This window comes from Oncorhynchus kisutch, linkage group LG10 (genome assembly GCF_002021735.2).
Source record: "Oncorhynchus kisutch isolate 150728-3 linkage group LG10, Okis_V2, whole genome shotgun sequence".
Classification (NCBI taxonomy): Eukaryota; Metazoa; Chordata; class Actinopteri; order Salmoniformes; family Salmonidae; genus Oncorhynchus; species Oncorhynchus kisutch.
The window spans coordinates 61,371,187-61,394,005 of NC_034183.2; the positions used below are offsets into that span (position 1 = coordinate 61,371,187).

The 22,819-nt window shown below is 44.4% G+C and overlaps 3 protein-coding genes across 8 annotated transcripts; 2 read left to right on the top strand and 1 right to left on the bottom strand.

Annotated features, from left to right (window-relative positions):
• Nucleotides 1-1,987: 1,987 nt before the first annotated feature.
• Nucleotides 1,988-9,254, bottom strand: LOC109891986 (SUN domain-containing protein 2). 4 transcript variants are annotated; one of them, XM_031834526.1, is made up of 17 exons: nt 9,206-9,254; nt 8,929-8,967; nt 8,707-8,809; nt 8,495-8,613; nt 7,956-8,165; nt 7,713-7,790; nt 7,519-7,622; nt 7,319-7,372; nt 6,996-7,049; nt 6,753-6,826; nt 6,444-6,582; nt 6,234-6,356; nt 4,431-4,518; nt 3,545-3,660; nt 3,140-3,310; nt 2,887-2,976; nt 1,988-2,561 (listed from the first exon to the last, which is right to left on the bottom strand). In XM_031834526.1, the coding sequence occupies exons 3-17, from the start codon at nt 8,805-8,807 to the stop codon at nt 2,448-2,450; spliced, it is 1,635 nt and encodes a 544-aa protein (XP_031690386.1). In that variant the 5' UTR covers nt 8,808-8,809; nt 8,929-8,967; nt 9,206-9,254; the 3' UTR covers nt 1,988-2,447. The 4 variants fall into 4 exon arrangements, with proteins under 4 accessions (XP_031690386.1, XP_031690387.1, XP_031690384.1 ...); XM_031834527.1 differs by having other exon boundaries at nt 7,519-7,619; nt 8,929-9,239; XM_031834524.1 differs by lacking the exon at nt 9,206-9,254 and having other exon boundaries at nt 8,929-9,180.
• Nucleotides 9,255-9,474: 220 nt separating this feature from the next.
• LOC109891987 (volume-regulated anion channel subunit LRRC8D-like) lies at nt 9,475-14,708 on the top strand. The gene is made up of 5 exons (XM_031834529.1): nt 9,475-10,032; nt 10,880-11,972; nt 12,080-12,330; nt 13,060-13,437; nt 13,568-14,708. Exons 2-5 carry the CDS (start codon nt 11,046-11,048, stop codon nt 14,688-14,690), a joined length of 2,679 nt encoding a protein of 892 aa, XP_031690389.1. The 5' UTR covers nt 9,475-10,032; nt 10,880-11,045; the 3' UTR covers nt 14,691-14,708.
• A 1,349-nt stretch (nt 14,709-16,057) lies between these two features.
• LOC109893498 (ATP-dependent RNA helicase DDX39A) lies at nt 16,058-22,651 on the top strand. 3 transcript variants are annotated; one of them, XM_020486739.2, is made up of 10 exons: nt 16,058-16,235; nt 17,472-17,684; nt 17,932-18,059; nt 18,164-18,440; nt 18,714-18,832; nt 18,962-19,093; nt 19,205-19,314; nt 19,503-19,647; nt 19,824-19,971; nt 22,439-22,651. In XM_020486739.2, the coding sequence occupies exons 2-10, from the start codon at nt 17,477-17,479 to the stop codon at nt 22,453-22,455; spliced, it is 1,284 nt and encodes a 427-aa protein (XP_020342328.1). In that variant the 5' UTR covers nt 16,058-16,235; nt 17,472-17,476; the 3' UTR covers nt 22,456-22,651. The 3 variants fall into 3 exon arrangements, with proteins under 3 accessions (XP_020342328.1, XP_020342326.1, XP_020342327.1); XM_020486737.2 differs by lacking the exon at nt 16,058-16,235 and adding an exon at nt 16,336-16,457; XM_020486738.2 differs by lacking the exon at nt 16,058-16,235 and adding an exon at nt 16,369-16,465.
• Nucleotides 22,652-22,819: the final 168 nt, after the last annotated feature.

The window sequence follows — 22,819 nt, forward strand, 5'->3', positions numbered from 1 at the left end:
ACACTCATAGTCAAGTACGCTCAAGCACTCACACACACATCCAAACACACAGGGTGGACGTGTGAAGCCTCTGTCACACACACCACACCCAAAACACCAGTCTCTCTGCCTCACACACATGAATAAGCAAGCACAAACAAATAGCCAACACACCAAATAGAGTATTTTGTATTCAACTGACTTTGCAGGTTTGTATAGAGATACAATATCAACAGAAATATCCAGAATAGCAATAGTGCATTCAACTACTGTGCCCAATATGTAAGGATATGCAGGTAACTGCCAAAATAAAGGAAACACTTGAGTAAATGAGGGATACAAACTATAGCCTTCTGAGACCCAGCATTTCATGTTGTCCTCTAGTGGACATCAGTTCTTGGTCCTTATCTCTGAGGCCATACACGCCACCCTATTAAGTCCTGTTGTCACTTTGAGAGGACATTCTGGGCTTATAAATTATATCACGTGTGGGGGTGTGACCTTGACAACTTTATCTTACTGGTTCTTTAGTCAAAATTAGCTTATTTTATGGAATTCAGATTTTTGTGAGTTTGATATTAAAATTGTTTCTAGTAAGTGAATATCTCAGGAATAGTTAAGTGAGTTGTCAGGACTGTAATACTTTTGCACATTAAATAAGAGCTTATCAAGAAATGTCCTCTGTAGTGGACACCTGGATGGCGCAACTATGTTTTTTATGTAACGATCGTTGTTGGAAGGATTGGACCATGGTGCCGCGTGGAAGGCGTTCATGTTTATTCATGTGAACCAGCAACAAAACAATAAAGAGTAACAAAACGAACATGCAGCTTTGTAGTGCAAAAAGGCTACAATACAAAAACAAGATCCCACACACATAAAAGATAAATAACAATATATATATTTTTTAAAGTTCTTGGTAATTTTTTCCCCCACTCCAAACACTTACGTCTCAGGAGGATATTGAAAGCAGGTGTGGTTCCTGAGTTATTTAAGTGATTAACATCCCATCATGCTTATCATGTATAAAAATGTTGCCCAGTTGCCCACTCGGGCGGTCTAAGGCACTGCATCTCAGTGCTAGAGGCATCACTACAGACCCTGGTTTGATTCCAGGCTGTATCACAACCGTCCGTAATTGGGAGTCCCATAGGGCGGCGCACAATTGGCTCAGTGTCGTTAGGGTCTGGTCGAGGTAAGCTGTCATTGTAAACAAAAATTTGTTCTTAACTGACTTGCTTAGTTAAATAAAGGTTAAGTAAAATAAAATACGTTTGGGCTACAATGGCTAGAAGAAGAGATTTCAGTGACTTTAAAAGAGGGGTCTCAAAGGAGCATGGGGGTTTAATAAAGAGTGTGTGTGTGTGTGTGTGTCTGTTACCAGATCTCAACCCAATTGAACACTTATGAAAGATTCTGGAGCAGTGCCTGAGACAGCATTTTATACCACCAACAAAACACCAAATGATTGAATTTCTCATGAAAGAATGTTGTTACTTCCCTCCAATAGAGTTCCAGACACTTGTAGCATCTATGCCAAGGATAATTAAAGCTCTTCTGGCAGCTCATGGTGGCCCAACGCCCTGTTAAGACACTTTATGTTGGTGTTTTACAATATCTTGGCAGTTATCTGCATATAAGGATAGAGGTGAATTAAACATGAATTTAGATGCACGTGCGTATCATATATGAGGCAGAATAATCTGCACAATCCTCTGTCTCTTACAGCTGTCTTCTCTTCACACTCTCATGAGATTTTCTCTCTCGACTTGACACATCCCTTTCACATCCACTCTGGTTCCCATCACTGCAAGGTCACACCCATCCAGTCCCAGCATTGGTTTTTCTAACCTCTTTAGGCCATCACAAATAGACATACACACTAAGAAACACACCGCTGTGTACAATAGCTACATCATATTGGCCATCTCCCTCCATGTAGTTACTGTAAGCATTCTAAAACTCCACCTGACACAGATGCCACACACACACACACACACCTGCAAAATGGAACAAATGGAAGTTTAATAACATCAAACAAATGGCAAATCCAAAAACACAATCCCATGCTGTTACTGCACAGTAGCCTACCTATGTGTTATCACCAGGACAAGACAATGGACCAAGAAATACATTTCCTCCCACATTCATTTAGTGACTCTTCAACATAGTTAGAAGCCTATAGTTGCGGTGCTTGACAATGGTAGTCTTTGCCTAATCATCAATGACCCCTGGTGGATATGGAGCATCAATGCATCTTATTGTGCATCTTATCGTGTGTGTCAATACTATATATATATATATATGTGAGTTTGTACGCATTAATTCACCCCAGAATCGACCAAATTGAGATTTTATTTAGATTTACATATTTGCTAGAGGCAAAATATATACGCTCCAGTATGGAAAATAAGATATTATTGGGTTGGATGACACACACTGGGGTTGGGGTGGACAGCGGATCTGTCTCACGCAGAAGGCATCTTGCCGTGAACCCGGAAGCGATACACACATGTGTAGTCCTGGTGACCCCAGTTGCTGATGATACGGAGCTCCACATAACGATACACACTGTTAGGGTTCTGAGAGAGAGAAGTCCACTGTTATAATCATTTTGACACTTTTATTATATCAGCCCGCCTGTTGCACAAACAATCACCCCAAAAATTAAACTGCTTAAAGCCAAATGAAATTGAAATAATCTGTGTCAATGTCTGGAATCATGTTATCTGTATCTCTACCATGTGTATCCCCACAGGGCACAGATGTCAAGTCAACGTCTATTCCACTTTGGTTCAACATCATTTTATTGAAATGACGTTTAAACAATGTTGATTCAACCAGTGTGTGCCCAGTGGGTCTCTACCATGTGTATCTCTAATATCTCTTTGTTAGTGTCTGACTCACAGGCAGTTTAAATGTCTGGATTGGATCCCCAGCCTGGTTAAACATGAAAGTCCCGAGCAGGGTTCCCTCTTCACTGTCAGTAGTTATGCCCTACAGACACAGAGAGAGAGAGAGAGAGAGAGAGAGAGAAAGAGAGAGAGAGAGAGAGAGAGCGAGAGAGACAGAGAGAGTTAATTAAAGGTACTCAGCATAACACTCCAAAAACATTCCTGTGTGGTTATGATCAAATATACAGGGGTCAGAGGTGACTCACGTAGACGGCAAAGTCCTTAGGAGCGCTGTCTATGTGTCCAGTTGGAGAGACGGCAGTGGAGATGTGCTCCATGGTAACGTGGGTGACGTGGACAGGGTGAGACAGAGCCACAGTCATGGTGCCCTGGGCCCCGCGGAAAGGCCAACACTTACCAGGCTGCACCAGCTGGCCCTTTGGAGAGGAGAGAAAGGGAAGAGTAGGGGGGAAGCAAGACAGAGGCGTGTCAGGCTGACAGTGATCTTTAAAGTGCATTCAATCATGGTCACATTACATTACAGTTTACAAAGGAAGGAGAGAGACAGACGGAGGGTGAGAAAGTGTGAGTAGAGGAGTGAGGCAGGAGAGAGGAAGAGAGACAGACACACATGCAGAGAGAGAGAGAGAGAGAGAGAGAGAGGTACTTACCTGAATTACAGTCCGGGGGCTCTCTGATGGAGACCACAGGGGAATCCCCAGGAAACTCACTCGGGCCGAACTGGTCTTATATGTCTCAGAGCAACGACTGGTTACAATGCTGGCACCTACACACACACACACACACACACACACAGACACACACACAGAGAGCTCTGAGCATATTCAATAATATAGTCTATACCAGGGATCATGAACTAGATTCAGCCGTGGGCAGATTTTTTTTTGAGCGGATGATCGAGGGGCTGGAACATAAAATAATTCCAAACTGATATAATATTTGACAAAAACATGATCACTTCAAACCTTGCTTACATTGGTGTATGATCACGTGTCTCTCTATTATGCGTGGGAATACTTGGGAACAGATTTATTTTATGTCATTTGCACACACTGTATATAGACTTCCTTTTTTTCTATTGTGTTATTTACTGTACGTGTCAGGATTTGGCCAGGATTGTTCCGGTTTTGGCCACTAGATGCCCCCATTGTGTTTTTTACCTTTTTCTCTTAGAATTACTTTTGATGTTGTGGATTTATATTTTTGCCTGAAGAGCTTTCCTTTTTACTTTATTAAAACAGTCTCAAGTACTGCTGTGTCTGCCTCATCTTCTGGGTTCTGCCTACTATTAGTGGCTCAGTTTACTAAGTGACTGTTTCTCACACCGGAGACCCGAGTTTGTAACCCGGTCTTGACAGTACGTACGCTTGTTTATTCCATGTGTAACATGGGTTGCAACTGTGACCTGCTTTGGCCAGGTCACAGTTGTAAATTAAAACTTGTTCTCAACTAGCTTAACTGGTTAAATAAAGGTGAAATATATATATATGTATATTTTTTAAATGTGCCCCCCCAAAAAAGTGATCAGTCACAAACCTTGGGACTCGAGGGCAAAGTTGGGCATTTTGTCAGCCAGTGGACGACTGCAGTCTTTCACCACCTGTGTCACATCCTGTCTCTCATCCTGACACACACAAACATACATTTACACACAATTCTATCACATTTCATGTTCATTTTTGGGGCAAATAATACAAAATATCCAAAAAATTTAACATCTACATTGCCTTGCAAAAGTATTCATCACCTTGGCAATTTTCCTATTTTGTTGCATTACAACCTGTAATTGAAATTGATTTTTATTTGGATTTAATGTAATGGAAATACACAAAATAGTCCAAATTGGTTAAGTGAAATGAAAAAATAAAAACTTATTTCAAAAAAAAAAAAAAAATTAAAATGGAAAAGTGGTTTGTGCATATGTATTCACACCCTTTGCTATGAAGCCACTAAATATGATCTGGTACAACCAATTACCTTCAGAAGTCACATAATTAGTTAAATAAAGTCCACCTGTGTGCAATCAAAGTGTCACATGATCCCAGTATATATATACACCTGTTCCGAAAGGCCCCAGAGTCTGCAACACTGCCAAGTGGCACCATGAAGACCAAGGAGCTCTCCAAACAGGTCAGGGACGAAGTAGTGGAGAAGTACATATCAGGGTTGGGTTATAAAAACATATCCAAAACTTTCAACATCCCACAGAGCACCATTAAATTGATTACAACAAAATGGAAAGAATATGGCACTACAACAAACCTGCCAAGAGAGGGCCGCCCACCAAAACTCATGGACCAGGCAAGGAGGGCATTAATCAGAGAGGAGAGGAAACAAAGAGACCAAAGATAACCCTGAAGGAGCTGCAAAGCTCCACAGCAGAGATTGGAGAATCTGTCCATTGGCCCAATTTAAGCCGCACACTTCACAGAGCTGGGCTTTACGGAAGAGTGGCCAGAAAAAAGCCATTGCTTAAAGAAAAAAATAAGCAAACACGTTTGGTGTTCGCCAAAAGGCATGTGGGAGACTCCTCAAACTTATGGAAGTTTGGTCAGATTAGACAAAAATGTAGCTTTTTGGCCATCAAGGAAAACTATGTCTGGCGCAAACCCAACACCTCTCATCACCCCGAGAACATAATCCCCACAGTGAAGCATGCTGGTGGCAGCATCATGCTGTGTGGATGTTTTTCATCAGCAATGACTGGGAAACTGGTCAGAAATGAAGGAATGATGGATGGTGCAAAATACAGGGAAATTATTGAGGAAAACCTGTTTCAGTCTTCCAGAGATTTGAGACTGGGATGGAGATTCACCTTCCAGCAAGACAATGACCCTAATTATACTGATAAAGCAACACTTGAGTGGTTTAAGGGGAAACATTTAAATATCTTGGAATGGCCAAGTCAAAGCCCAGACCTCAATCCATTTGAGAATCTGTGGTATGAGTTAAATATTGCTGTACACCAGCGGAACCCATCCAACTTGAAGGAGCCGGAGCAGTTTTGCCTTGAAGAATGAGCAAAAATCCCAGCGGGCTAGATGTGCCAAGCTTATAAAGACATACCCCAATAGACTTGCAGTTGTAATTGCTGCTAAAGGAGGCTCTACCAAGTATTGACTTTTGGGGGGGTGAATAGTTATGCACGCTGAAGTTCTGTTTTTTGTGGCATTTCTTGTCTGTTTCACAATAAATAAACATTTTGCTTCTTCAAAGTGGTTGGCATGATGTGTAAATCAAATTATACAACCCCCCCAAAATCTATTTTAATTCCAGGTTGTAAGGCAACAAAATAGGAAAATTGCCACGGGGGGTGTATACTTTCGCAAGCCACTGTACCTGGGCCAATCTATCTCTGAGCCATTTGCCCATGGCCTCTATGAACTCAGGGGTCAGGTGTGTGTTGGTTGGTGTCAGAGCGGGAGGAGGCTGGTTCTTTATAGAGGTCACCTGATGCTGCAGCTACAGAAACAGAGAGATCACATATATTATGAAATAAAGGGTATGTGCGCGCGCGCGCGCGTGTGTGTGTGTGTGTGTGTGTGTTACCGTGTCGCTGACGTCCTCCAGGGCACTAACTCTTCCTCTAGTAAAGAGTAGGTGTTCTTGTAGATCAGCCACCTGCTTGCTGAACTCTGTAGCTTCCTGATCCAGGCGACGACCAAAGCTCACACTCTCAAAGTCCACACTAGAGACAATACAATACAACTTTATTTTCCATTTTGGGAGAGGTTTGTCTTGTAGAATAGAAAACAACATAACTTTCAGGAGTAGGAGCTAGGGGCTAGGGGCTAGGGGTTAGGGGCTAGGAGCTAGGGGCAAGGCACTGAGCTTGTTTCAGGACTGGCACACACTCACCTGTCCACCCTCACTCTCATGTCGTCAATCTCGGTCTTCACACACCTCAGGTCCTTAGTCATTCTTTGTAACATCTATAGGGGAAGACAAACTCAATTCAATTCAATTAAATTGTCTTCATTCCTTCCTGAGAGGCAATTATTGACACCTAAATTAAAGAATATTGGACGAAACACAACATTGGGCAGTGTTTTTAAACTTTGAAGGTATGTCTATTTAAAGGGTTAGATTGACGCGTCTCACCTCAGAAATGTCCTGTTGCTGGTTTTCTTTCTGTTTCATAATTTCAATCTCTCCCTGCAAGACACACACACACACATGCAACATGTCCATCATGATTGAGGTCAATTCCATTTCAATTCTAGTCAATTGAGAAAGTGAACCAAACTCCAATTTAAATGAAAAATTTTCAGAATTGAAAAGCATAAGAGACTAGGAATTGGAATTTTAGTGTACTTCCCTGAAGTGAAGGTATTAAAATAGAATTGACCCCAACCTATTTTCGGTACCTACCCCCCCCCCCCCCCTTCTCTCACTTTCTCTCTCTCTCTCCCTCTCTCTCTCACCAGTATAGTATCCATTTGCATTTGGAAAGCTGAATTCATGATAGGAGTTCCATGCTGTAGAAAGAGATTCAACAAGTCCTTATTGGACAATCAGGCTCATAACTTCAATGCAACATTCACCCAATCAATGCATAGATAATAGACATGAGACAAACAGTAGGGCTAAGTACAGTATTAGACAGATGAAAAACAGGTCCTACCGTAGTAGTCTTTTGAGTCAGATCAGGTCGAGGGTCAGGTTGAGTCGGTCGGGTCATCAGATTAAGGTTCATGGTGGGGAATGCAGTTGAAAACAGGAATACTGCTGGGAAGACATTGTAGTACTAGTTACACAGAGGACATCTAGTTGATTAGGAGGACATTTAGATGTGTAAACATGTGATGTAGCACTCACCGAAGGACAGAAGAAAGGGGAGGAGGAAGAGCAGGATGGCAAACCAGGAAGGCAACCAGGAAGGCAACCATGAACGGGCTACAGGGGGAAACACATTGGGCCAAAGCTAATACTAATGCTAACAAACAAGGCACAAGCAGAGAGAAAAGCTAACGCTCAGCTAATGCTAACAAACTACGAGTATAGAGACCAGCTGTCTCTAATGTTGTCTCTCGTACACAAACACATACACATTGCACTCACTGAAAATAGAATCGGTCCTTGTGCCAATTCCACTAGAGAAGCTCCTGCTGGAGCATGTCCTAGGCCTTTGTGGCTCTTCAGAGCAGTAGCCAGAGCTGTAGCTCATGCTTGAGAAGCTCAGGCTGGGCTCCAGGGCCACACTGGGGGCCACACTAGAAGGAGACAGGAAGGTCTGCCTTCTCTGGGTGACCCTCAATGTCGGAGCCAAATCTGACATAGGGAGGGAGAGGGGAGAGGCAGAGAGAGGGAGATTGAGTATTTTAGACATATACAGTATATTGTGTATACATATCCAATTATTTCAGACTGACACAAATGTCTAATCCAAGCAATGGGGTTAGAGGGTAGGCCTGGTCGCAGATCTATTTATGTTGTCTTGCCAACTCCTATGGCCATTGCCATGGCGTGACAATGACCACAGGAGTTGGAAGGACAGAACAAACAGATCTCAGACCAGGCGACTAGTCGACACAAGGGGCTAATAGAGGTTGGCAACGTCAACACCAACTAGCTAGGACAGGAAGTAATGTCTGCAGTACCAATGTCATCAGCATTGATGTTTCGCTCATTGGTGAAGTTGGTGGCACTGACAGTGCTGCTGGCCTGACTAGATCGGGAAGAATCCTTATGTCCCCCAGTTCTCTTCTTATTGAAAACCCTGAGGGACACACACACAGTTTTAACACTGTTCTAACACTACCGTTCAATACAAAAAAGATCACATGCAAGATGCACTCATACACATAATCACCTGACGGGGCTCTCCCTGTAGGAGATGCAGGAGGAAGACTCATCATCGGAGGACTGGTTATAGTACCCTCCGGTTACTAGCCTCGCGCTTCTCCTAGGCATGACTGAGAGGGGGGGGGGGGGGGGGGTATTTATTGATTTCAAATTAGCCTACTTTTAAACAAATAGGCCTATTGACTAAAACCAGGCATTTTATCACAGATATAAATAGCCTTCTACTTACCGGAGTCTTGCAATCATAGGCTACAGTAATTGTCGCAGTCTGTAAAATCAGATGTTGCAAGAGCAAGTGAAACTTTGCAAATGAGCCACTGTGTTGAAAACGGCAATTACACCGTTATTTACATTGTTGCGTAGAAGGAGCCCAGGACACGTCATAATCGGCTCTCTGCGCGCTCTGGCCTACTTGATCGACTGGCAGTGCGATCACTACCCTAAACCCTAACCCTAACCTTAACCCATACCCTAACCTTAACCCATAACCTAACCCTTACCCTTACCCTTTCACATGTCAACTTCAATGGTGTATGTCCCAAGGATCCCGGATAGCGCTGACCCTTGATTGACAGCGGTCCTCCCGCTCATTCGTCTCCAAATGTCCATTGATTGTTCGAATAAGTAATACGTTTATTTAATTTATTTATTTGGTTTATTGACAAAGGACCATGCACTATTAATACTAATCTCACAATAAATTTGATGCATTGTAATTTGAATTATATTTAGCCCAGCTAAACAGCTCATTAAGGCTTCATCTCCCCGGCCCGGGCAGCTGAACAATAGCCTTCATCTCTTCGGTTTATTGGAGTCTCATTATACAAATTGTAAGCCTATAAACTACTGTAAGAGGGAACATGTGCCAGCCAGGGTGAAATAAATAAGTACAAAAGATACTGTATATTTTTTGTTGTAAATTATTATTTTATATTTTGTTTGTTTGTAATAATACTTTTTGGAGGAGAGTAGGACTAGGCGACAGACAGAGCCTTCTATTGCAATAAAAGGCTTTGGCTACGGACTGGGCTGAAATGAATTAGATTTCTTCTCAACATCTCACTTCGTCATGACAACCGTTAAAGAGCCAAAACCCAGTGTTTGTCACCACTGCTGCTGCGCTCGACTCTCAGCACCAGTCACCGCCCGCAACAGAAAAAGTTTTTTATGAAGTTTCATTCTTGAGAGAACCGGACCGCACCGGACTAGTCACCCCAGAGCGATGCACCGCGCAATTCACTGTTGTTTTTCTAGACACCGTTTGAGCAGCATACAGACAAGAAAACGTTTTTGTGAAAGAAAAAGCTGTCTGACAAACGTGCTGTGGTTGCAGGTAAGTTTTACTATTTTTGCATTGTGTTATTTAACAACTCTTGAGAATAATTAAGGCATCTGATTTAGTAACTGATTAACTTTAAATGCAAATCTTAGCCTAAATATTGGCTACTGAAATATTGCATTCCAATGTCAAACTCACATAAATGTGTAACACAATGCGAATGACACTTCTAATATTCTGTAGGACACTCTTCCTCGAGGAGCGTACCCTGCCTGTCATAACCAGGGCACACTGGTATACTGACTAGACTACTGCCTAATATATGGCCCTGCCTGTCATAACCAGGGCACACTGGTATACTGACTAGACTACTGCCTAATATATGGCCCTGCCTGTCATAACCAGGGCACACTGGTATACTGACTAGACTACTGCCTAATATATGGCCCTGCCTGTCATAACCAGGGCACACTGGTATACTGACTAGACTACTGCCTAATATATGGCCCTGCCTGTCATAACCAGGGCACACTGGTATACTGACTAGACTACTGCCTAATATATGGCAGTGTGTGTCAGGGGGATGAAGACAACCAGGAGCCAGAAACGTCCTCTCATTCAGTTAAATCTACAGTCAACGACATGTCACATATTACCCTATTACCTTAAACTATATTAAACAAGTAGTTTTGAATCATATTATCTTTCAGCAGGGTAGGGTAACCACTTTTAACTATGTTTAACAATGCTCTCTGTAACAGTTCTAAACCACAAGACTTGTTGGTTGGGGAAAAACGTAATGGATTGAATTGGAGGCCAGTCTTGTAAATAGTCTGTCTCCTATAAAGTGCACTTTTTCCTCTCACTTCCTTTTCGGATTATCTTGTCTCTTTCCCAACAGTCAAATCTCCTACACCAGTGTTTTTTAAATGTCGGGTCTGGTCCCACTGGAGGGCTGCAACTGATTCCTTTCAGGTCTGGATCCTGGCACTATAAGCATTGGAGTTGGTGACAGCAGAATCACTATTCCACCATTTTGTTAGTCAGTTCTTCACCCAGCATAAGCCATGTTCAGCCTGTCAGAGCTGGCCTCTCTGAGTGAGCGTCAGGGCAGCTCCAAGCTGCTGAAGCCCTGGTGGGAGGTCTTCATGGAGTACCTGGTGGTGCTGATGCTCATGGTATCTGTGTTGTCAGGCACCCTGTTGCTATCTCGAGACAGGGTGGTGTGTCTCCCCCTGGACCTCACTACCACCCCCACTAACCAGAACACCTCCTCCAGCAGTGGTGCCGTACCTCAACCCCACCCCCCTAACAGGCCCCCCACCAAAGCATCCCCCCTACCAGCCAACCCTTGGACCCCTGCTAGGGGCAGACGCACCCACCTGGACTACCAGCAGTATGTCTACATTAGCCAGGTGTGCTACCACGAGGCCCTGCCCTGGTACTCCCGCTTCTTCCCCTATGTGGCTCTACTCCAGTCCCTGGTGCTATTGGCCAGCGGTTGCTTCTGGTTCCACTTCCCCCTCACCTCTGCCCGCATAGAGCACTTCCTGACCATCCTGGCCAAGTGCTGTGAGTCTCCCTGGACCTCCCGCGCCCTGTCCCATGCCGCCCGCCAGGAGGGGGGAGGGGAGGAAACAGGCCCCCAGGATCTCCAAACGCCTCCTCCTACTCTCCTGTCTTCACCCCCTGTACCCCGCAACCGCCAGTCCAGCCTGGACTCGGGCACAGACAGCCCCCTGCTGGTGAGATCGGATAGCGCGTCCACTGCCGCCCCTCCCTCGCCCTGCCCCTCCACTCTCTCCCGGACGTCCTCCCTGTCCACCATGTCTCTGTCCCGGGCCCATGTCCCGGCTTCTAAATCCCCTGTGGTGCTGGATGGTTCACGGCAGGTTGCCAGTTTGGACCGGAGTGACGGGGAGCAGGCCAGGGCACTGTTCGAGAGGGTGCGCCGCTTCCGCTCCCACTGTGAGAACTCTGAAGTCATCTACAAGGTCAGGGGTCATTTACTGAACGTGTCTGAACTCTTTTTTGATATATCTGTTTACCACACCACACCTTCACATTCACTATCCCTGTTTTCTCCTTTCTCCTGCTGTAGGTGTACTTGGCCCAGACGGTGTTCAAGCTGCTGCTGGTGGTGCTGATTGTGGGCTACACCACCCCTCTGATGAGCTCCATCTCATTCACCCACACCTGCCTACCCCAGGCCCACGCCCTGACTGGCTACAGTGCCTTTGAGTGTACCCATGCCCTGGCCTCTGTCCTCCACAAGTTGCTGCTGGCCTACGTCAGCCTGGTGGGGCTCTTTGGCCTGCTGAGCATCTACACCCTCAGCTGGATCCTCCACAGGTCTGGATTGCAGATTAGTGGCAAAATGTTATGAGTGTTGTGACTGTAATTTGCATTTGATTTTCCCATCTATTTTAATTTGCTTTGCTCTGCAGCCAGTGGTATAATGTACTTATTCAAAAATACTTTAAAGTACTACTTAAGTAGTTTACTTTAATTTACTATTTATATTTTTTATTTACTTTTACTTCTCTACATTCTTAAGGAAAATAATGTACTTTTTACTCCTGACACCCAAAAGTACTTGTTACATTTGAATGCTTAGCATGATAGGAAAACAGTCCAATTCATGCAATTCTCAAAAGAACATCCCTGATCATCCGTACTGCACCTGGTCTGGCGGACTCACTAAACCCAAAATGCTTCATTAGTAAATTAAGTCTGAGTGTTGGACTGTGCCCCTGGCTATCCGTAAATGAAAAAAACTAGAAAATCATGCTGTCTGGTTTGCTTAATATAAATACTGTGAAATTATACATATATACTTTTACTATTGATACTTAAGTATATTTAAAACCAAATACTTTTAGACTTTTACTTAAGTAGTATTTTGCTGGGTGACTTTCACTTTTACTTGATTAATTTTCTATTACGGTATTTTCTATTAAGGTACTTTTACTCAAGTATGACAATTTGGTACTTTTTCCACTACTGTCTGCAGCATTTTATACTCTTCGTACTTTTGTTGTTAACTATACAGTGCTCTGTTTGTGGTTGCGCACCCCTCAGCTCCCTGCGTCAATACTCCTTTAACAAACTGAGGGAGCTGGGCTCCATGAGGGATGTCCCTGACTTATGTAATGACCTGGCCTTCCTGTTACACATGGCTGACCAGTACGACCCCCTACTGGCCCAGCGCCTTTCTGTCTTCCTGTCACCTGTCAGCGAGACACGCCTGCTGGAGGAGAGCCTGGAGAGGCGCTGGGGTGCCGAGAGGCTGCGCTCCATGACCACGGTCGACCCAGAGGGACGGCCCCTGCTGCAGCTGGTGGCCCTGCCGCGCCTGCCCCCCGCTCTCTTCACCCTCAGCCAGCTGGTGGTGCTCAAGCTGGAGCTCATCTCAGACGCCAAGCTCCCCGCACAGGTGGCCAACATGACCTCACTCAGGTGAGCCATATAGCCAACAATGAAGCCACCAAATATTAAAATAATCTACATGCAATATACACTTTATAGAAGTGTTTGGTTTGGTGTGTTCTAGACAAAGGGGCTTCAACTGTTTTATATGTCACAACAGGGAGCTTCATTTGTACCACTGTACTGCAGCCATGCAGCCTGGTGCCCTGGTGGTTCTGCAGGAGCGTCTGGAGGCCCTGCACCTCACCTTCACCCAGGCTGCAGAGATCCCTGGCTGGGTCTACTCTCTCCGCGGCCTGCAGGAGTTGCACCTTTCTGGCCGGCTGGGCTGCGAGGGCGGGGTGGGCCGTGGCTGGGCCCTGGGAAGCCTCAGGCAGCTCCGTCATCTCCGGGTGCTGGTCCTGAGGGGCATGCTGCAGCGTGTGCCCGGGGAGCTGGGGGAGGTGGCAGGGAGCCTGGTGAGGCTGGAGATCCACAACGAGGGCTCCAGGCTGCTGGTGCTGACGGGCCTGCGGCGTGTGGCCGGCCTAACCGAGTTGCAGCTGCAGGACTGCCACCTGGAGCGCCTGCCCTCTGCCCTGCTGGCCCTCACCAGCCTGCGCACCCTGGACCTGCAGCACAACAGCCTGCGCACCCTGGAGGAACTTCTAGGGCTGGCACACCTCCGCCGCCTCTCCTGCCTCAGGCTGGCCCATAACTGTGTTCTGGCTCTACCGGCTAGTGTTGGTGTACTGCGTGCTCTGGAGCTCCTGGACCTGGGGTACAACCAGCTCCAGAGCCTTCCCCCGGCCCTCTTCACCCTCCACCACATACGTCGCCTCCTACTGGCTGGCAACCTGCTGGACGAGCTGCCAGCAGAGGTAGGGGCGCTGACATTTCTCACCGAGCTGGACCTGAGTGGGAACAGGCTGGAGAGTCTGCCTCCAGAGCTCTTCAGTCGCTGTTTGGAGCTGCGGAGCCTGAATGTATCCCACAACTCCTTGGGTTCCCTGCCTCCAGGCCTAAGCAACCTGAGCCAGCTGTCCCGCCTGGACCTGCGCAGCAACAGTCTGGAGGAGCTGCCCATGGAGCTGGGCTGCTGTTCAGGACTGCATGGAGAAGGTCTGCTGGTGGAGGACTGGCTGCTCCATGCACTGCCACGACATGTGAAGCAGTTCCTAACCCAGCCTGGCTCTCATACTGGCAAATCCTTAGAATCACACTCCCGTCCAGACTCTGATAGCTTCCCCTACTTCTCGGCTACCCAGTGGAGTTTCTCCTCTGCTCTGGAATCACAGATATAGAACTAGAGATTAATATTGTCTAACCTGTCATAGAATACATTCAACATCTTGTAGTGTTTGTATTGTTTTGGACAATTCATATATTTTTTTATGCTTATTTTATTTCTGACATTTTATTTTTTACCACCTATTTTTCTTATTGACCACTCTTTTCTATGTTTATCACTTGTTGAGTTTGTGGGGTACATCACTGCAGCGCTGACACATCCACAATCTTCCTAGACAAAAAGTGATTTTACATGAAAGTTCATAGACTTTGCTGCAGTAAAATGTTTGATACCTTATGTCCCTGTACAGTTTATATAACATCCATATATGTAACCCTTTGGAAAAACTGATTAGTCTTTGCTTCCACTTTGAGAGTCCTCTATTAATTTAATTTCAAAGTAAAAACAGTATTTTGAAGGAATCTGCCTAAGACTGGATGAATGCATGTCCTGCTACACTGGATTAGACATGAAACGATTGTTATTATCTCCACTGCGGAGCTCAGGGATCCCTCCACAGGCTTACTGAAACTCTGGGCTTTCTGGGACTTGTTTGTCTGAGGAGGACTATACCCTGAGCTTCAATGAGCTTAAGAAGTTTAAAGGCCTAAACTGTACATGTGGAAAGACAGAAATTGGACAGACTGAAAGGACTTAAACGACCAATAAGATTAACATTAACATTTATTCCTACTTGTTTTGCACATATTTAATCTTCAAAAAACTCAAATTAATCTTACTAGCATTGGGTGCAACCTTTTGTGAAGCTAATACTGACGTGAAACTAATACAATAGTGTGCTTGTTCAGAACATTAGCACTTTATTGTGACTATCGAAATGATGAAAACTTGTCCACCTTTTTTTGTACGACTAATAATATTAATAACAGTACATGCATGCCCAGTACATGTATGTACAGTACATGCATGCCCTTATTGGTGCTGATTTGGACTATGTTATCATAACACCTACAACGTAATACAAAACACATTCCAATAAATCGTTGCGGGACAAATACATTTTATTGAATAAATGAAGTGTGTGTGTTCTACTGTACACAAGACCATAATGGTCAAACTTATTGACTGAATTAATGTAATAAACTATGAAAGTCCCGCTTACTTCCTGGATCATGTTCCATAATATTTTTTTATGAGATTTAATAATATTCATAAAAACGCGATCATTTATGATATATGTAAAATTATATTTGTTTTCATGGCTTAATTTACTTCTGCTCAATACTTTTTTATAAGGTATTAGATTACTTAATGAAAGACAACATGCGGATTTTGGATTTGTAGACTTTGCCATTTGTCAAAGTAAAAAAAAAAAAACGCGTTGTTTAGAAGCAAAGGCGAATCGAGCTATTGCACACGCGCACTTCACAGAGTAGGCGTTCCCTAACGGAAATATGCAGATGCGTGCTAGAAGAGGCTAAAAGGATCTCACTAGTTCGTGCTTGAGGCTCTGAGCTGTCCGATCAGGTCCATTGTCTACTGAGCGGCTTGGCTCTTGCCCACTATTTCCCATTGGAAACGACTGTGGGCTATCTTGGTTAGTTATAAAACATCTATCGTCACTGATGATTGACAGCTTGACTTGGCCAATAGTGATACGATTAAGAGTAGTTTCGTCAAACTGACACGTAAAACAAACCAATGATATTGCTGTATTTAGTGGAGGCGGAAGTTGTGGCCTGTCGTATATACTGAGGCCTCCTCTCCATGTGGTTTTGTGGAGCATTTTTCGGAGGTTGAATTGTAACATCGTTGTAAAGTAAGACGGTAGCTAATATTGCTTATTTGTGTCCTTTTTTGGAATATTCTGGTTCTCGTAGTTGTATTAGAAATTACCAACTTTTTATGGTTTTCGGATAAGCATTATTTTGGCAAATTCATTGTAAGCAGTGTTAGTTCTGAGCAAGGCATCTGGGAATAACGAAGGCTATTTTGCTAGCTAGGCTAGGACTAACGTAAGCTAACCAAAACCGGTCCACTTCGTGCAAAGCATTGGAGTTAGCCACGTGTGAATGAACATGTTGTGTAATTTGGACAATAGTCGGCTTAGTTCGATAGCTCGCTACATTGCTAGTTTTATTAGTTAACGTTGGCTACCAGAACTGCTAGTAATTTAGCTACCTAGGTTGGCCTGAGCTGTGTGCGGCAAAGGCAGTCGATTCATGACATTCTTTGCGTTACTATACGGATGTAACGTTTGCATAGCTATACAGATGTTACGTTACCAGAGATATCTCTGATTTTACTCGTAAACAAGCTACGGAGCTAGCCAATCCCAACCCTTGTTGACGAAACCTTTTAGTTGCTTACCATTTATTGCAAATTTCTAGGTAGCTAGCAACCATGGCCCCTGGTTTTGTTTGTAATACATAATCGAGCTGTTTATTTTGCTGTTGAACGTGGATAGTTTGCAACTAACGTTAGCCAACTACTTAACTTAACTGGATAGTAATGCCTTAGCTAGTTTGAGACGTTTCCTGCAACTGTCAACGTCATTATTTATTTAAACATGATGGTTTGACGTTACTGAATGTTAACTTTATAGAGGGCTCTGATGTAGACTAACGTTACCAAAGAGAATTGCTTATTTCCATTGTAAGTAGTTAGATAGTGGCGATGTTAGTCTGTTAACCACTAAATCTCCCGATTGAATACATCTTTATTTAAAAAAAATAATGGTGGGGGGGGACACCAACTTTAGTCAAAAGCAAATGGTGACAACTAGTGACCAGCCATTATTCCCCCCCCCCCCTTCTAAAAATTATTCCTGTAGTCAGAATGGCTGAGAATGACGCTGAGAATGAGCTGCTGGACTATGAAGAGGACGAGGAGCCCCAGGGAGCCCCAGAGACCACTGCTCCAGCAGGCAAGAAGGAGGTGAAGGGCTCCTATGTCTCCATCCACAGCTCTGGCTTCAGAGACTTCCTACTCAAACCAGAGCTGCTCCGCGCGATTGTCGACTGTGGCTTTGAGCATCCGTCTGAAGGTGAGTGCAATGGGTGGATGAGTGCTGGGAGTGGCATAAATGGAGGTCATGAATTGCTGCACGGAATGTCTGCATACAATGGCGTGCATGTATAGGAGTATAGATGGCTGAGTGTTCATGGTCATTGGGTGTTGATGGACTTTCTTGTCAATTACAATGCATGTGTTCTCCAAGGTGTGTTATGGTAAACAATTTTTTTTGTTTGAATAAAGATGGTGTACTGACCAAATGTCTCATTGTTTTCCAGTTCAACATGAGTGCATCCCTCAGGCCATCCTGGGCATGGACATCCTGTGCCAGGCTAAGTCTGGTATGGGCAAGACGGCAGTGTTTGTTCTTGCCACACTACAGCAGATCGAGCCTGTGGATGGACAGGTCAGTGTCTGCATTCTGCAAATGCCTCTGGAATATCAAGTTTCAAATATTTGTTATGCATAACCTGCAAGTGATCTATTAGCATCAAATACTCTTTCCTCTAGGTGTCAGTTCTCGTAATGTGCCACACACGAGAGCTGGCCTTCCAGATCAGCAAAGAGTACGAGCGCTTCTCCAAGTACATGCCCACAGTCAAGGCAGCCGTGTTCTTTGGGGGCCTGTCTATCAAGAAGGATGAGGATGTGCTGAAGAAGAACTGCCCTCACATTGTGGTGGGAACCCCTGGCAGAATCCTGGCCCTCATCCGCAACAAGACCCTCAACCTAAAGAACGTCAAGCACTTTGTCCTGGATGAGTGTGACAAGATGCTGGAGCAGTTGGGTGAGTCCTGCTTATTATTCCTGTCCTTTTTGGAAATGCTCCTTTTTAACTAAACTTCTAATTCAACCCATTTTTGTCATTTCCCCCCTCCCCCCTGAAATATGAATTCTAGCAATTGCAATCTTGACTGTAATGTGTGAACAAGGGTTAACTCCTGTGGAAATCTGTTATAACATGTAGACTGAGTATAATGGATGTCTGGGTACTTGGCTGTTCTTGGGGGTAGTTTGAGACTTGGCTGTTTTATCCATGTTCCCATTTCTCTTGTTTCAGACATGAGGCGTGACGTACAGGACATCTTCAGGCTAACACCACATGAGAAGCAGTGCATGATGTTCAGCGCCACCCTCAGCAAGGAGATTCGACCGGTCTGCCGCAAGTTCATGCAGGATGTGAGTGCAGGGGGTAGCACTGCCACTTCATGCGGTTATTGGACTCCAAATGCTGTTTTACAAACAACTGTCTTTGCATTGACTTCATAGAAATTTGTGGTCTGAAGTGACATGCTCTGTCTCCTGTAGCCCATGGAGGTGTTTGTAGATGATGAAACCAAGCTGACGCTGCACGGTCTGCAGCAGTACTACTGCAAGCTGAAGGACAGCGAGAAGAACCGCAAGCTCTTTGACCTACTTGATGTGCTGGAGTTCAACCAGGTAAACCAACACGAATTGTATCATTTTTATCCCTGTAAGAAGTAGTCGTATTTGTGCTGTTTCCTTGTGAATGTTTGCTATAGTTCTGTAATGTCACCTGTGTACCTCTAGGTGGTGATCTTTGTCAAGTCAGTGCAGCGCTGTGTGGCCCTTTCTCAGCTACTGGTGGAACAGAACTTCCCTGCCATTGCCATCCACAGGGGCATGGCTCAGGAGGAGAGGTCTGTCTCTGTTGCTTACATGCATGCCTTTCTCTCTCAAATCTCCAATTAAATGGAGCCCCAAATGCTGACTTTTTATGCAGCTGAAAGCCTCGTTTAACTCAACACAGTTTCCTTCAAAGGGCAGTCTCTACATCTAGTAATACCTATAGCAGCTGTGTTAATCCTCTCTGGCTGTCTATCCCCAGGCTGTCCCGGTACCAGCAGTTCAAGGACTTCCAAAGGCGGATCTTGGTGGCCACCAACCTGTTTGGCCGAGGGATGGATATCGAGCGGGTCAATATTGTCTTCAATTACGACATGCCTGAGGACTCAGACACATACTTACACAGGGTGAGTCACATAACTGATGGCGCCTCAAACACCTGTCTTCTGGTAGTGAATGGTATTTCCAAATACCTATTTTGATGATTGCATCTGACTATTTCATCAACTTGTCATTGGATCTCCCTCTAAAGGCTCATATATTCTTTGAGTTGTCACTCCCATCTGACACTCTTGCCCCTCAGGTGGCCCGTGCTGGGCGGTTTGGAACCAAGGGTCTGGCTGTGACCTTTGTGTCAGACGAGACAGATGCCAAGACTTTGAATGACGTGCAGGACCGCTTTGAGGTCAATGTGGCTGAGCTGCCAGAAGAGATCGACATTTCCACTTACAGTAAGGCTCTCTCCATCCTTATACATGCAGCCTCCCACGGAGGTTTCTCCATTCAAACTGACATTACTTGTTATTCTTATAAGATGAGTCATAGTTATGTCTTTCTGTCACTGTCTGCTGGTAATTGTTTAATTCAATGTTAAAAGGGAGTGAATGTAGTGAAGAGGGTCTAAAATGGACTTGGCTATCATAACAAACGTCAATGTGCCCTGTTGTGTCTGGGGTATGCAACATCTGTTAATCATTAGTACTCTAATGCTGGGCCTGAAGGATCAGGGGGATATAGTCAGCTCATTGAAACCCCCAAAGATAATTGCCTGGTATAATAACTCACTGAGTAATTAATGGTGGTGACTAGAGAGAATTGGACTGCCACGTAGGGCTGACCTCCACAAAAATCTTTGCTGCTCAAGTCATCTGTTCTTTGGTCGATTTATATATTTATTTTAGAATTTTACCCCCCCTTTTTCTCCCCAATTTCGTAGTATCCAATTGTTAGTCGTTCCTAGCTTGTCTCATCGCTGCAACTCCCGTACGGGCTCGGGAGAGACTAAGGTCGAAAGCCATGCATCCTCAAACACAACACAACCAAGCCGCACTGCTTCTTAACACAGCGCGCATCCAACCCAGAAGCCAGCCACACCAATGTGTCGGAGGAAAAACTGTGCACCTGGCGACCTGGTTAGCGCGCACTGCGCCCGGCCCTCCACAGGAGTTGCTAGTACGCGATGAGACAAGGATATCCCTACCAGCCAAACCCTCACTAACCCGGACGACGCTAGGCCAATTGTGCGTAGCCCCATGGACCTCCCAGTCGCGGCCGGCTGCGACAGAGCCTGGGCTTGAACCCAGGGTCTCTGGTGGCACAACTAGCACTGCGATGCAGTGCCTTAGACCACTGCACCACCGGGAGGCCCTGTTGGTTGATATTTTAGTCATTTTTCCCCAATTTTTTTCCCCCCCTTTCCAGATAGCTTATCTGATGCTTTAAGCCAGTGGTGTCACTCATTCCTTGGAGGGCCTAGTGTCTGATGAGTTTTGGTTTCTCCTTTCAATTAAGACCTTAACAACCAGGTGTGGAGTTCCTTACTAAACAGTGACCTTGATTGATGAATTCGGTCCAAGGGAGGAGAAGTGTCTGACGCGTGCTTTAAGCACACATTTTGAAGAAATCAAAGTTTATTTGTCGCGTGCGCCGAATACAGCCGGTGTGAGCCAGTGATCCAGTACCTGACCATCACAGATTCTGCCGTTATGCTCCTGAAGTTGCCACTAATATGTTACACCAGGGGTCTGCAACTTTTTTTCACGTGGAATGCAATTTAGTCCATTTCTACCGATTTTGTGTGCCAGTTGAGGGTTTCATATGCACTTTTTTTTATGGAATAGTGTTAATAAATTATATACAAATATAAGTCACTTCTATTGCCAACTATGTAAAAAAAGCCAACAAATGGAAATAAATTATCACTATTTTATAAATATCCTATAAATCACATTGGCTACGCATGGCCTGTCTGCAACAAACTCAAAACATTATCAATTGGGTCCAGCACAACGCGTGCACTAGCAAACTTGTAACATGATATAAAATATTCTGGGCCCCTGTTTTGCTGCACCAGTGAGCTCTGAACAGAAGCCACTGTAGGCTATTTGCGAAAGAGATAAGTAATCAGGAAGGCTTATTTTTGCCATTTCCACTAGATCAGTGCATGATAATTTTCCCTTTCACTCAGTAGTTTAACTACATTGTGTAACTATTGTCATTCTCAATGTATGTTAACAGACTGTTTACTTGCTGTTTGAGGTGACAAGTTACTTTTAAAGCTCCAAGTCATTAGTGGTGAGTTACGCCAATCAGAAATGCAATCGTATCTCCAAATGGGCTTGTTTTTATAGGTCTACATTTGCAAGCAGGCCAGGTAGCCATATGCCTACTTCTATATTCCACATTGACAGGAGTGCTTTAAACAACAGACAATTACTAAATTGACAACTAGTAAATGGAAATAAATACATCTAAAGTTGTTTCTCACAAGTGTAGCCTAGGTTGTGTGCACTGACAATGAGAACAAGACTGTAATAGTAAATGCATTAACAGAAATTATGGTAAACATTGTAGATTAGCAATTGTGAATCAACTGGAAATGTACTACTTGTGATGGGGAATTGATAGACACTAACAAAGGGCAAATGAGTCACACAATGAATTGGCGGGAAAGTGCATTCTGTGCCGCTTCGCCACAATCCCCTTGGACTGTGGCCTCCAGTGGATTAGTCCACTGAGACATGCATTAATCACAGGTTTCTTACGTGCCATAAAGACATGTGGGTTCAGCCCTGAACTGGGTAGGTCTTAGTGAATATATTAACCTGTGTGAGAAGCTGGAATGCCCAGCTGTTGCTTATGGAGATGGTCTTCAGAACAGTGTTTCTTCTTTCCTTCCTCACCTACCACTCTTTCTAGTTGAGCAGTCCAGATGAGTCCTCCATCCCTGAAGTGTCCCCTAACCCTGAATCTCTGTCCTTGTTTGGATGAAAAACCCTCCTCACTGTTTTATTTTAAAGCTCTGTTCCTTGACTGTTTACCATTTGTTTTTATTTTAATGTATCATTGGGGGTTGTCTGGTTTTAAACTTGTGTTGTGGTTTGGTCAATGAAATTAAAACTTTTTATAAAATTCCAGTTCCTGGTCTAATTTTGACATGTTACTTACAATGATGTGCACATTATGCAAATCTTCAAATTACTTTTTTGTTTTTTTGCTAGTTAAATAGGACCATTAATTCCCCATTCAGATTGATTGCATGCAAGTTTACAAAACGTTGGGCCAAATCTAAAACGCAAC

What these genes read in the sequence shown, in the direction of transcription:
- LOC109893498 (XM_020486739.2), top strand. Translation starts at nt 17,477, where the DNA reads ATGGCTGAGAATGACGCTGAGAATGAGCTGCTGGACTATGAAGAGGAC. An exon ending in TCGAGCCTGTGGATGGACAG is followed by an intron (nt 18,060 to 18,163) that starts GTCAGTGTCTGC and finishes TCTTTCCTCTAG; the next exon opens with GTGTCAGTTCTCGTAATGTG. An exon ending in GCCGCAAGTTCATGCAGGAT is followed by an intron (nt 18,833 to 18,961) that starts GTGAGTGCAGGG and finishes TGTCTCCTGTAG; the next exon opens with CCCATGGAGGTGTTTGTAGA.
- LOC109891986 (XM_031834526.1), bottom strand. Translation starts at nt 8,807, where the DNA reads ATGCCTAGGAGAAGCGCGAGGCTAGTAACCGGAGGGTACTATAACCAG. An exon ending in TACAGGGAGAGCCCCGTCAG is followed by an intron (nt 8,614 to 8,706) that starts GTGATTATGTGT and finishes TGTGTCCCTCAG; the next exon opens with GGTTTTCAATAAGAAGAGAA. An exon ending in AAGGACCGATTCTATTTTCA is followed by an intron (nt 7,791 to 7,955) that starts GTGAGTGCAATG and finishes TTCCCCCTGTAG; the next exon opens with CCCGTTCATGGTTGCCTTCC.
- LOC109891987 (XM_031834529.1), top strand. Translation starts at nt 11,046, where the DNA reads ATGTTCAGCCTGTCAGAGCTGGCCTCTCTGAGTGAGCGTCAGGGCAGC. An exon ending in ACTCTGAAGTCATCTACAAG is followed by an intron (nt 11,973 to 12,079) that starts GTCAGGGGTCAT and finishes CTCCTGCTGTAG; the next exon opens with GTGTACTTGGCCCAGACGGT. An exon ending in CTCAGCTGGATCCTCCACAG is followed by an intron (nt 12,331 to 13,059) that starts GTCTGGATTGCA and finishes CGCACCCCTCAG; the next exon opens with CTCCCTGCGTCAATACTCCT.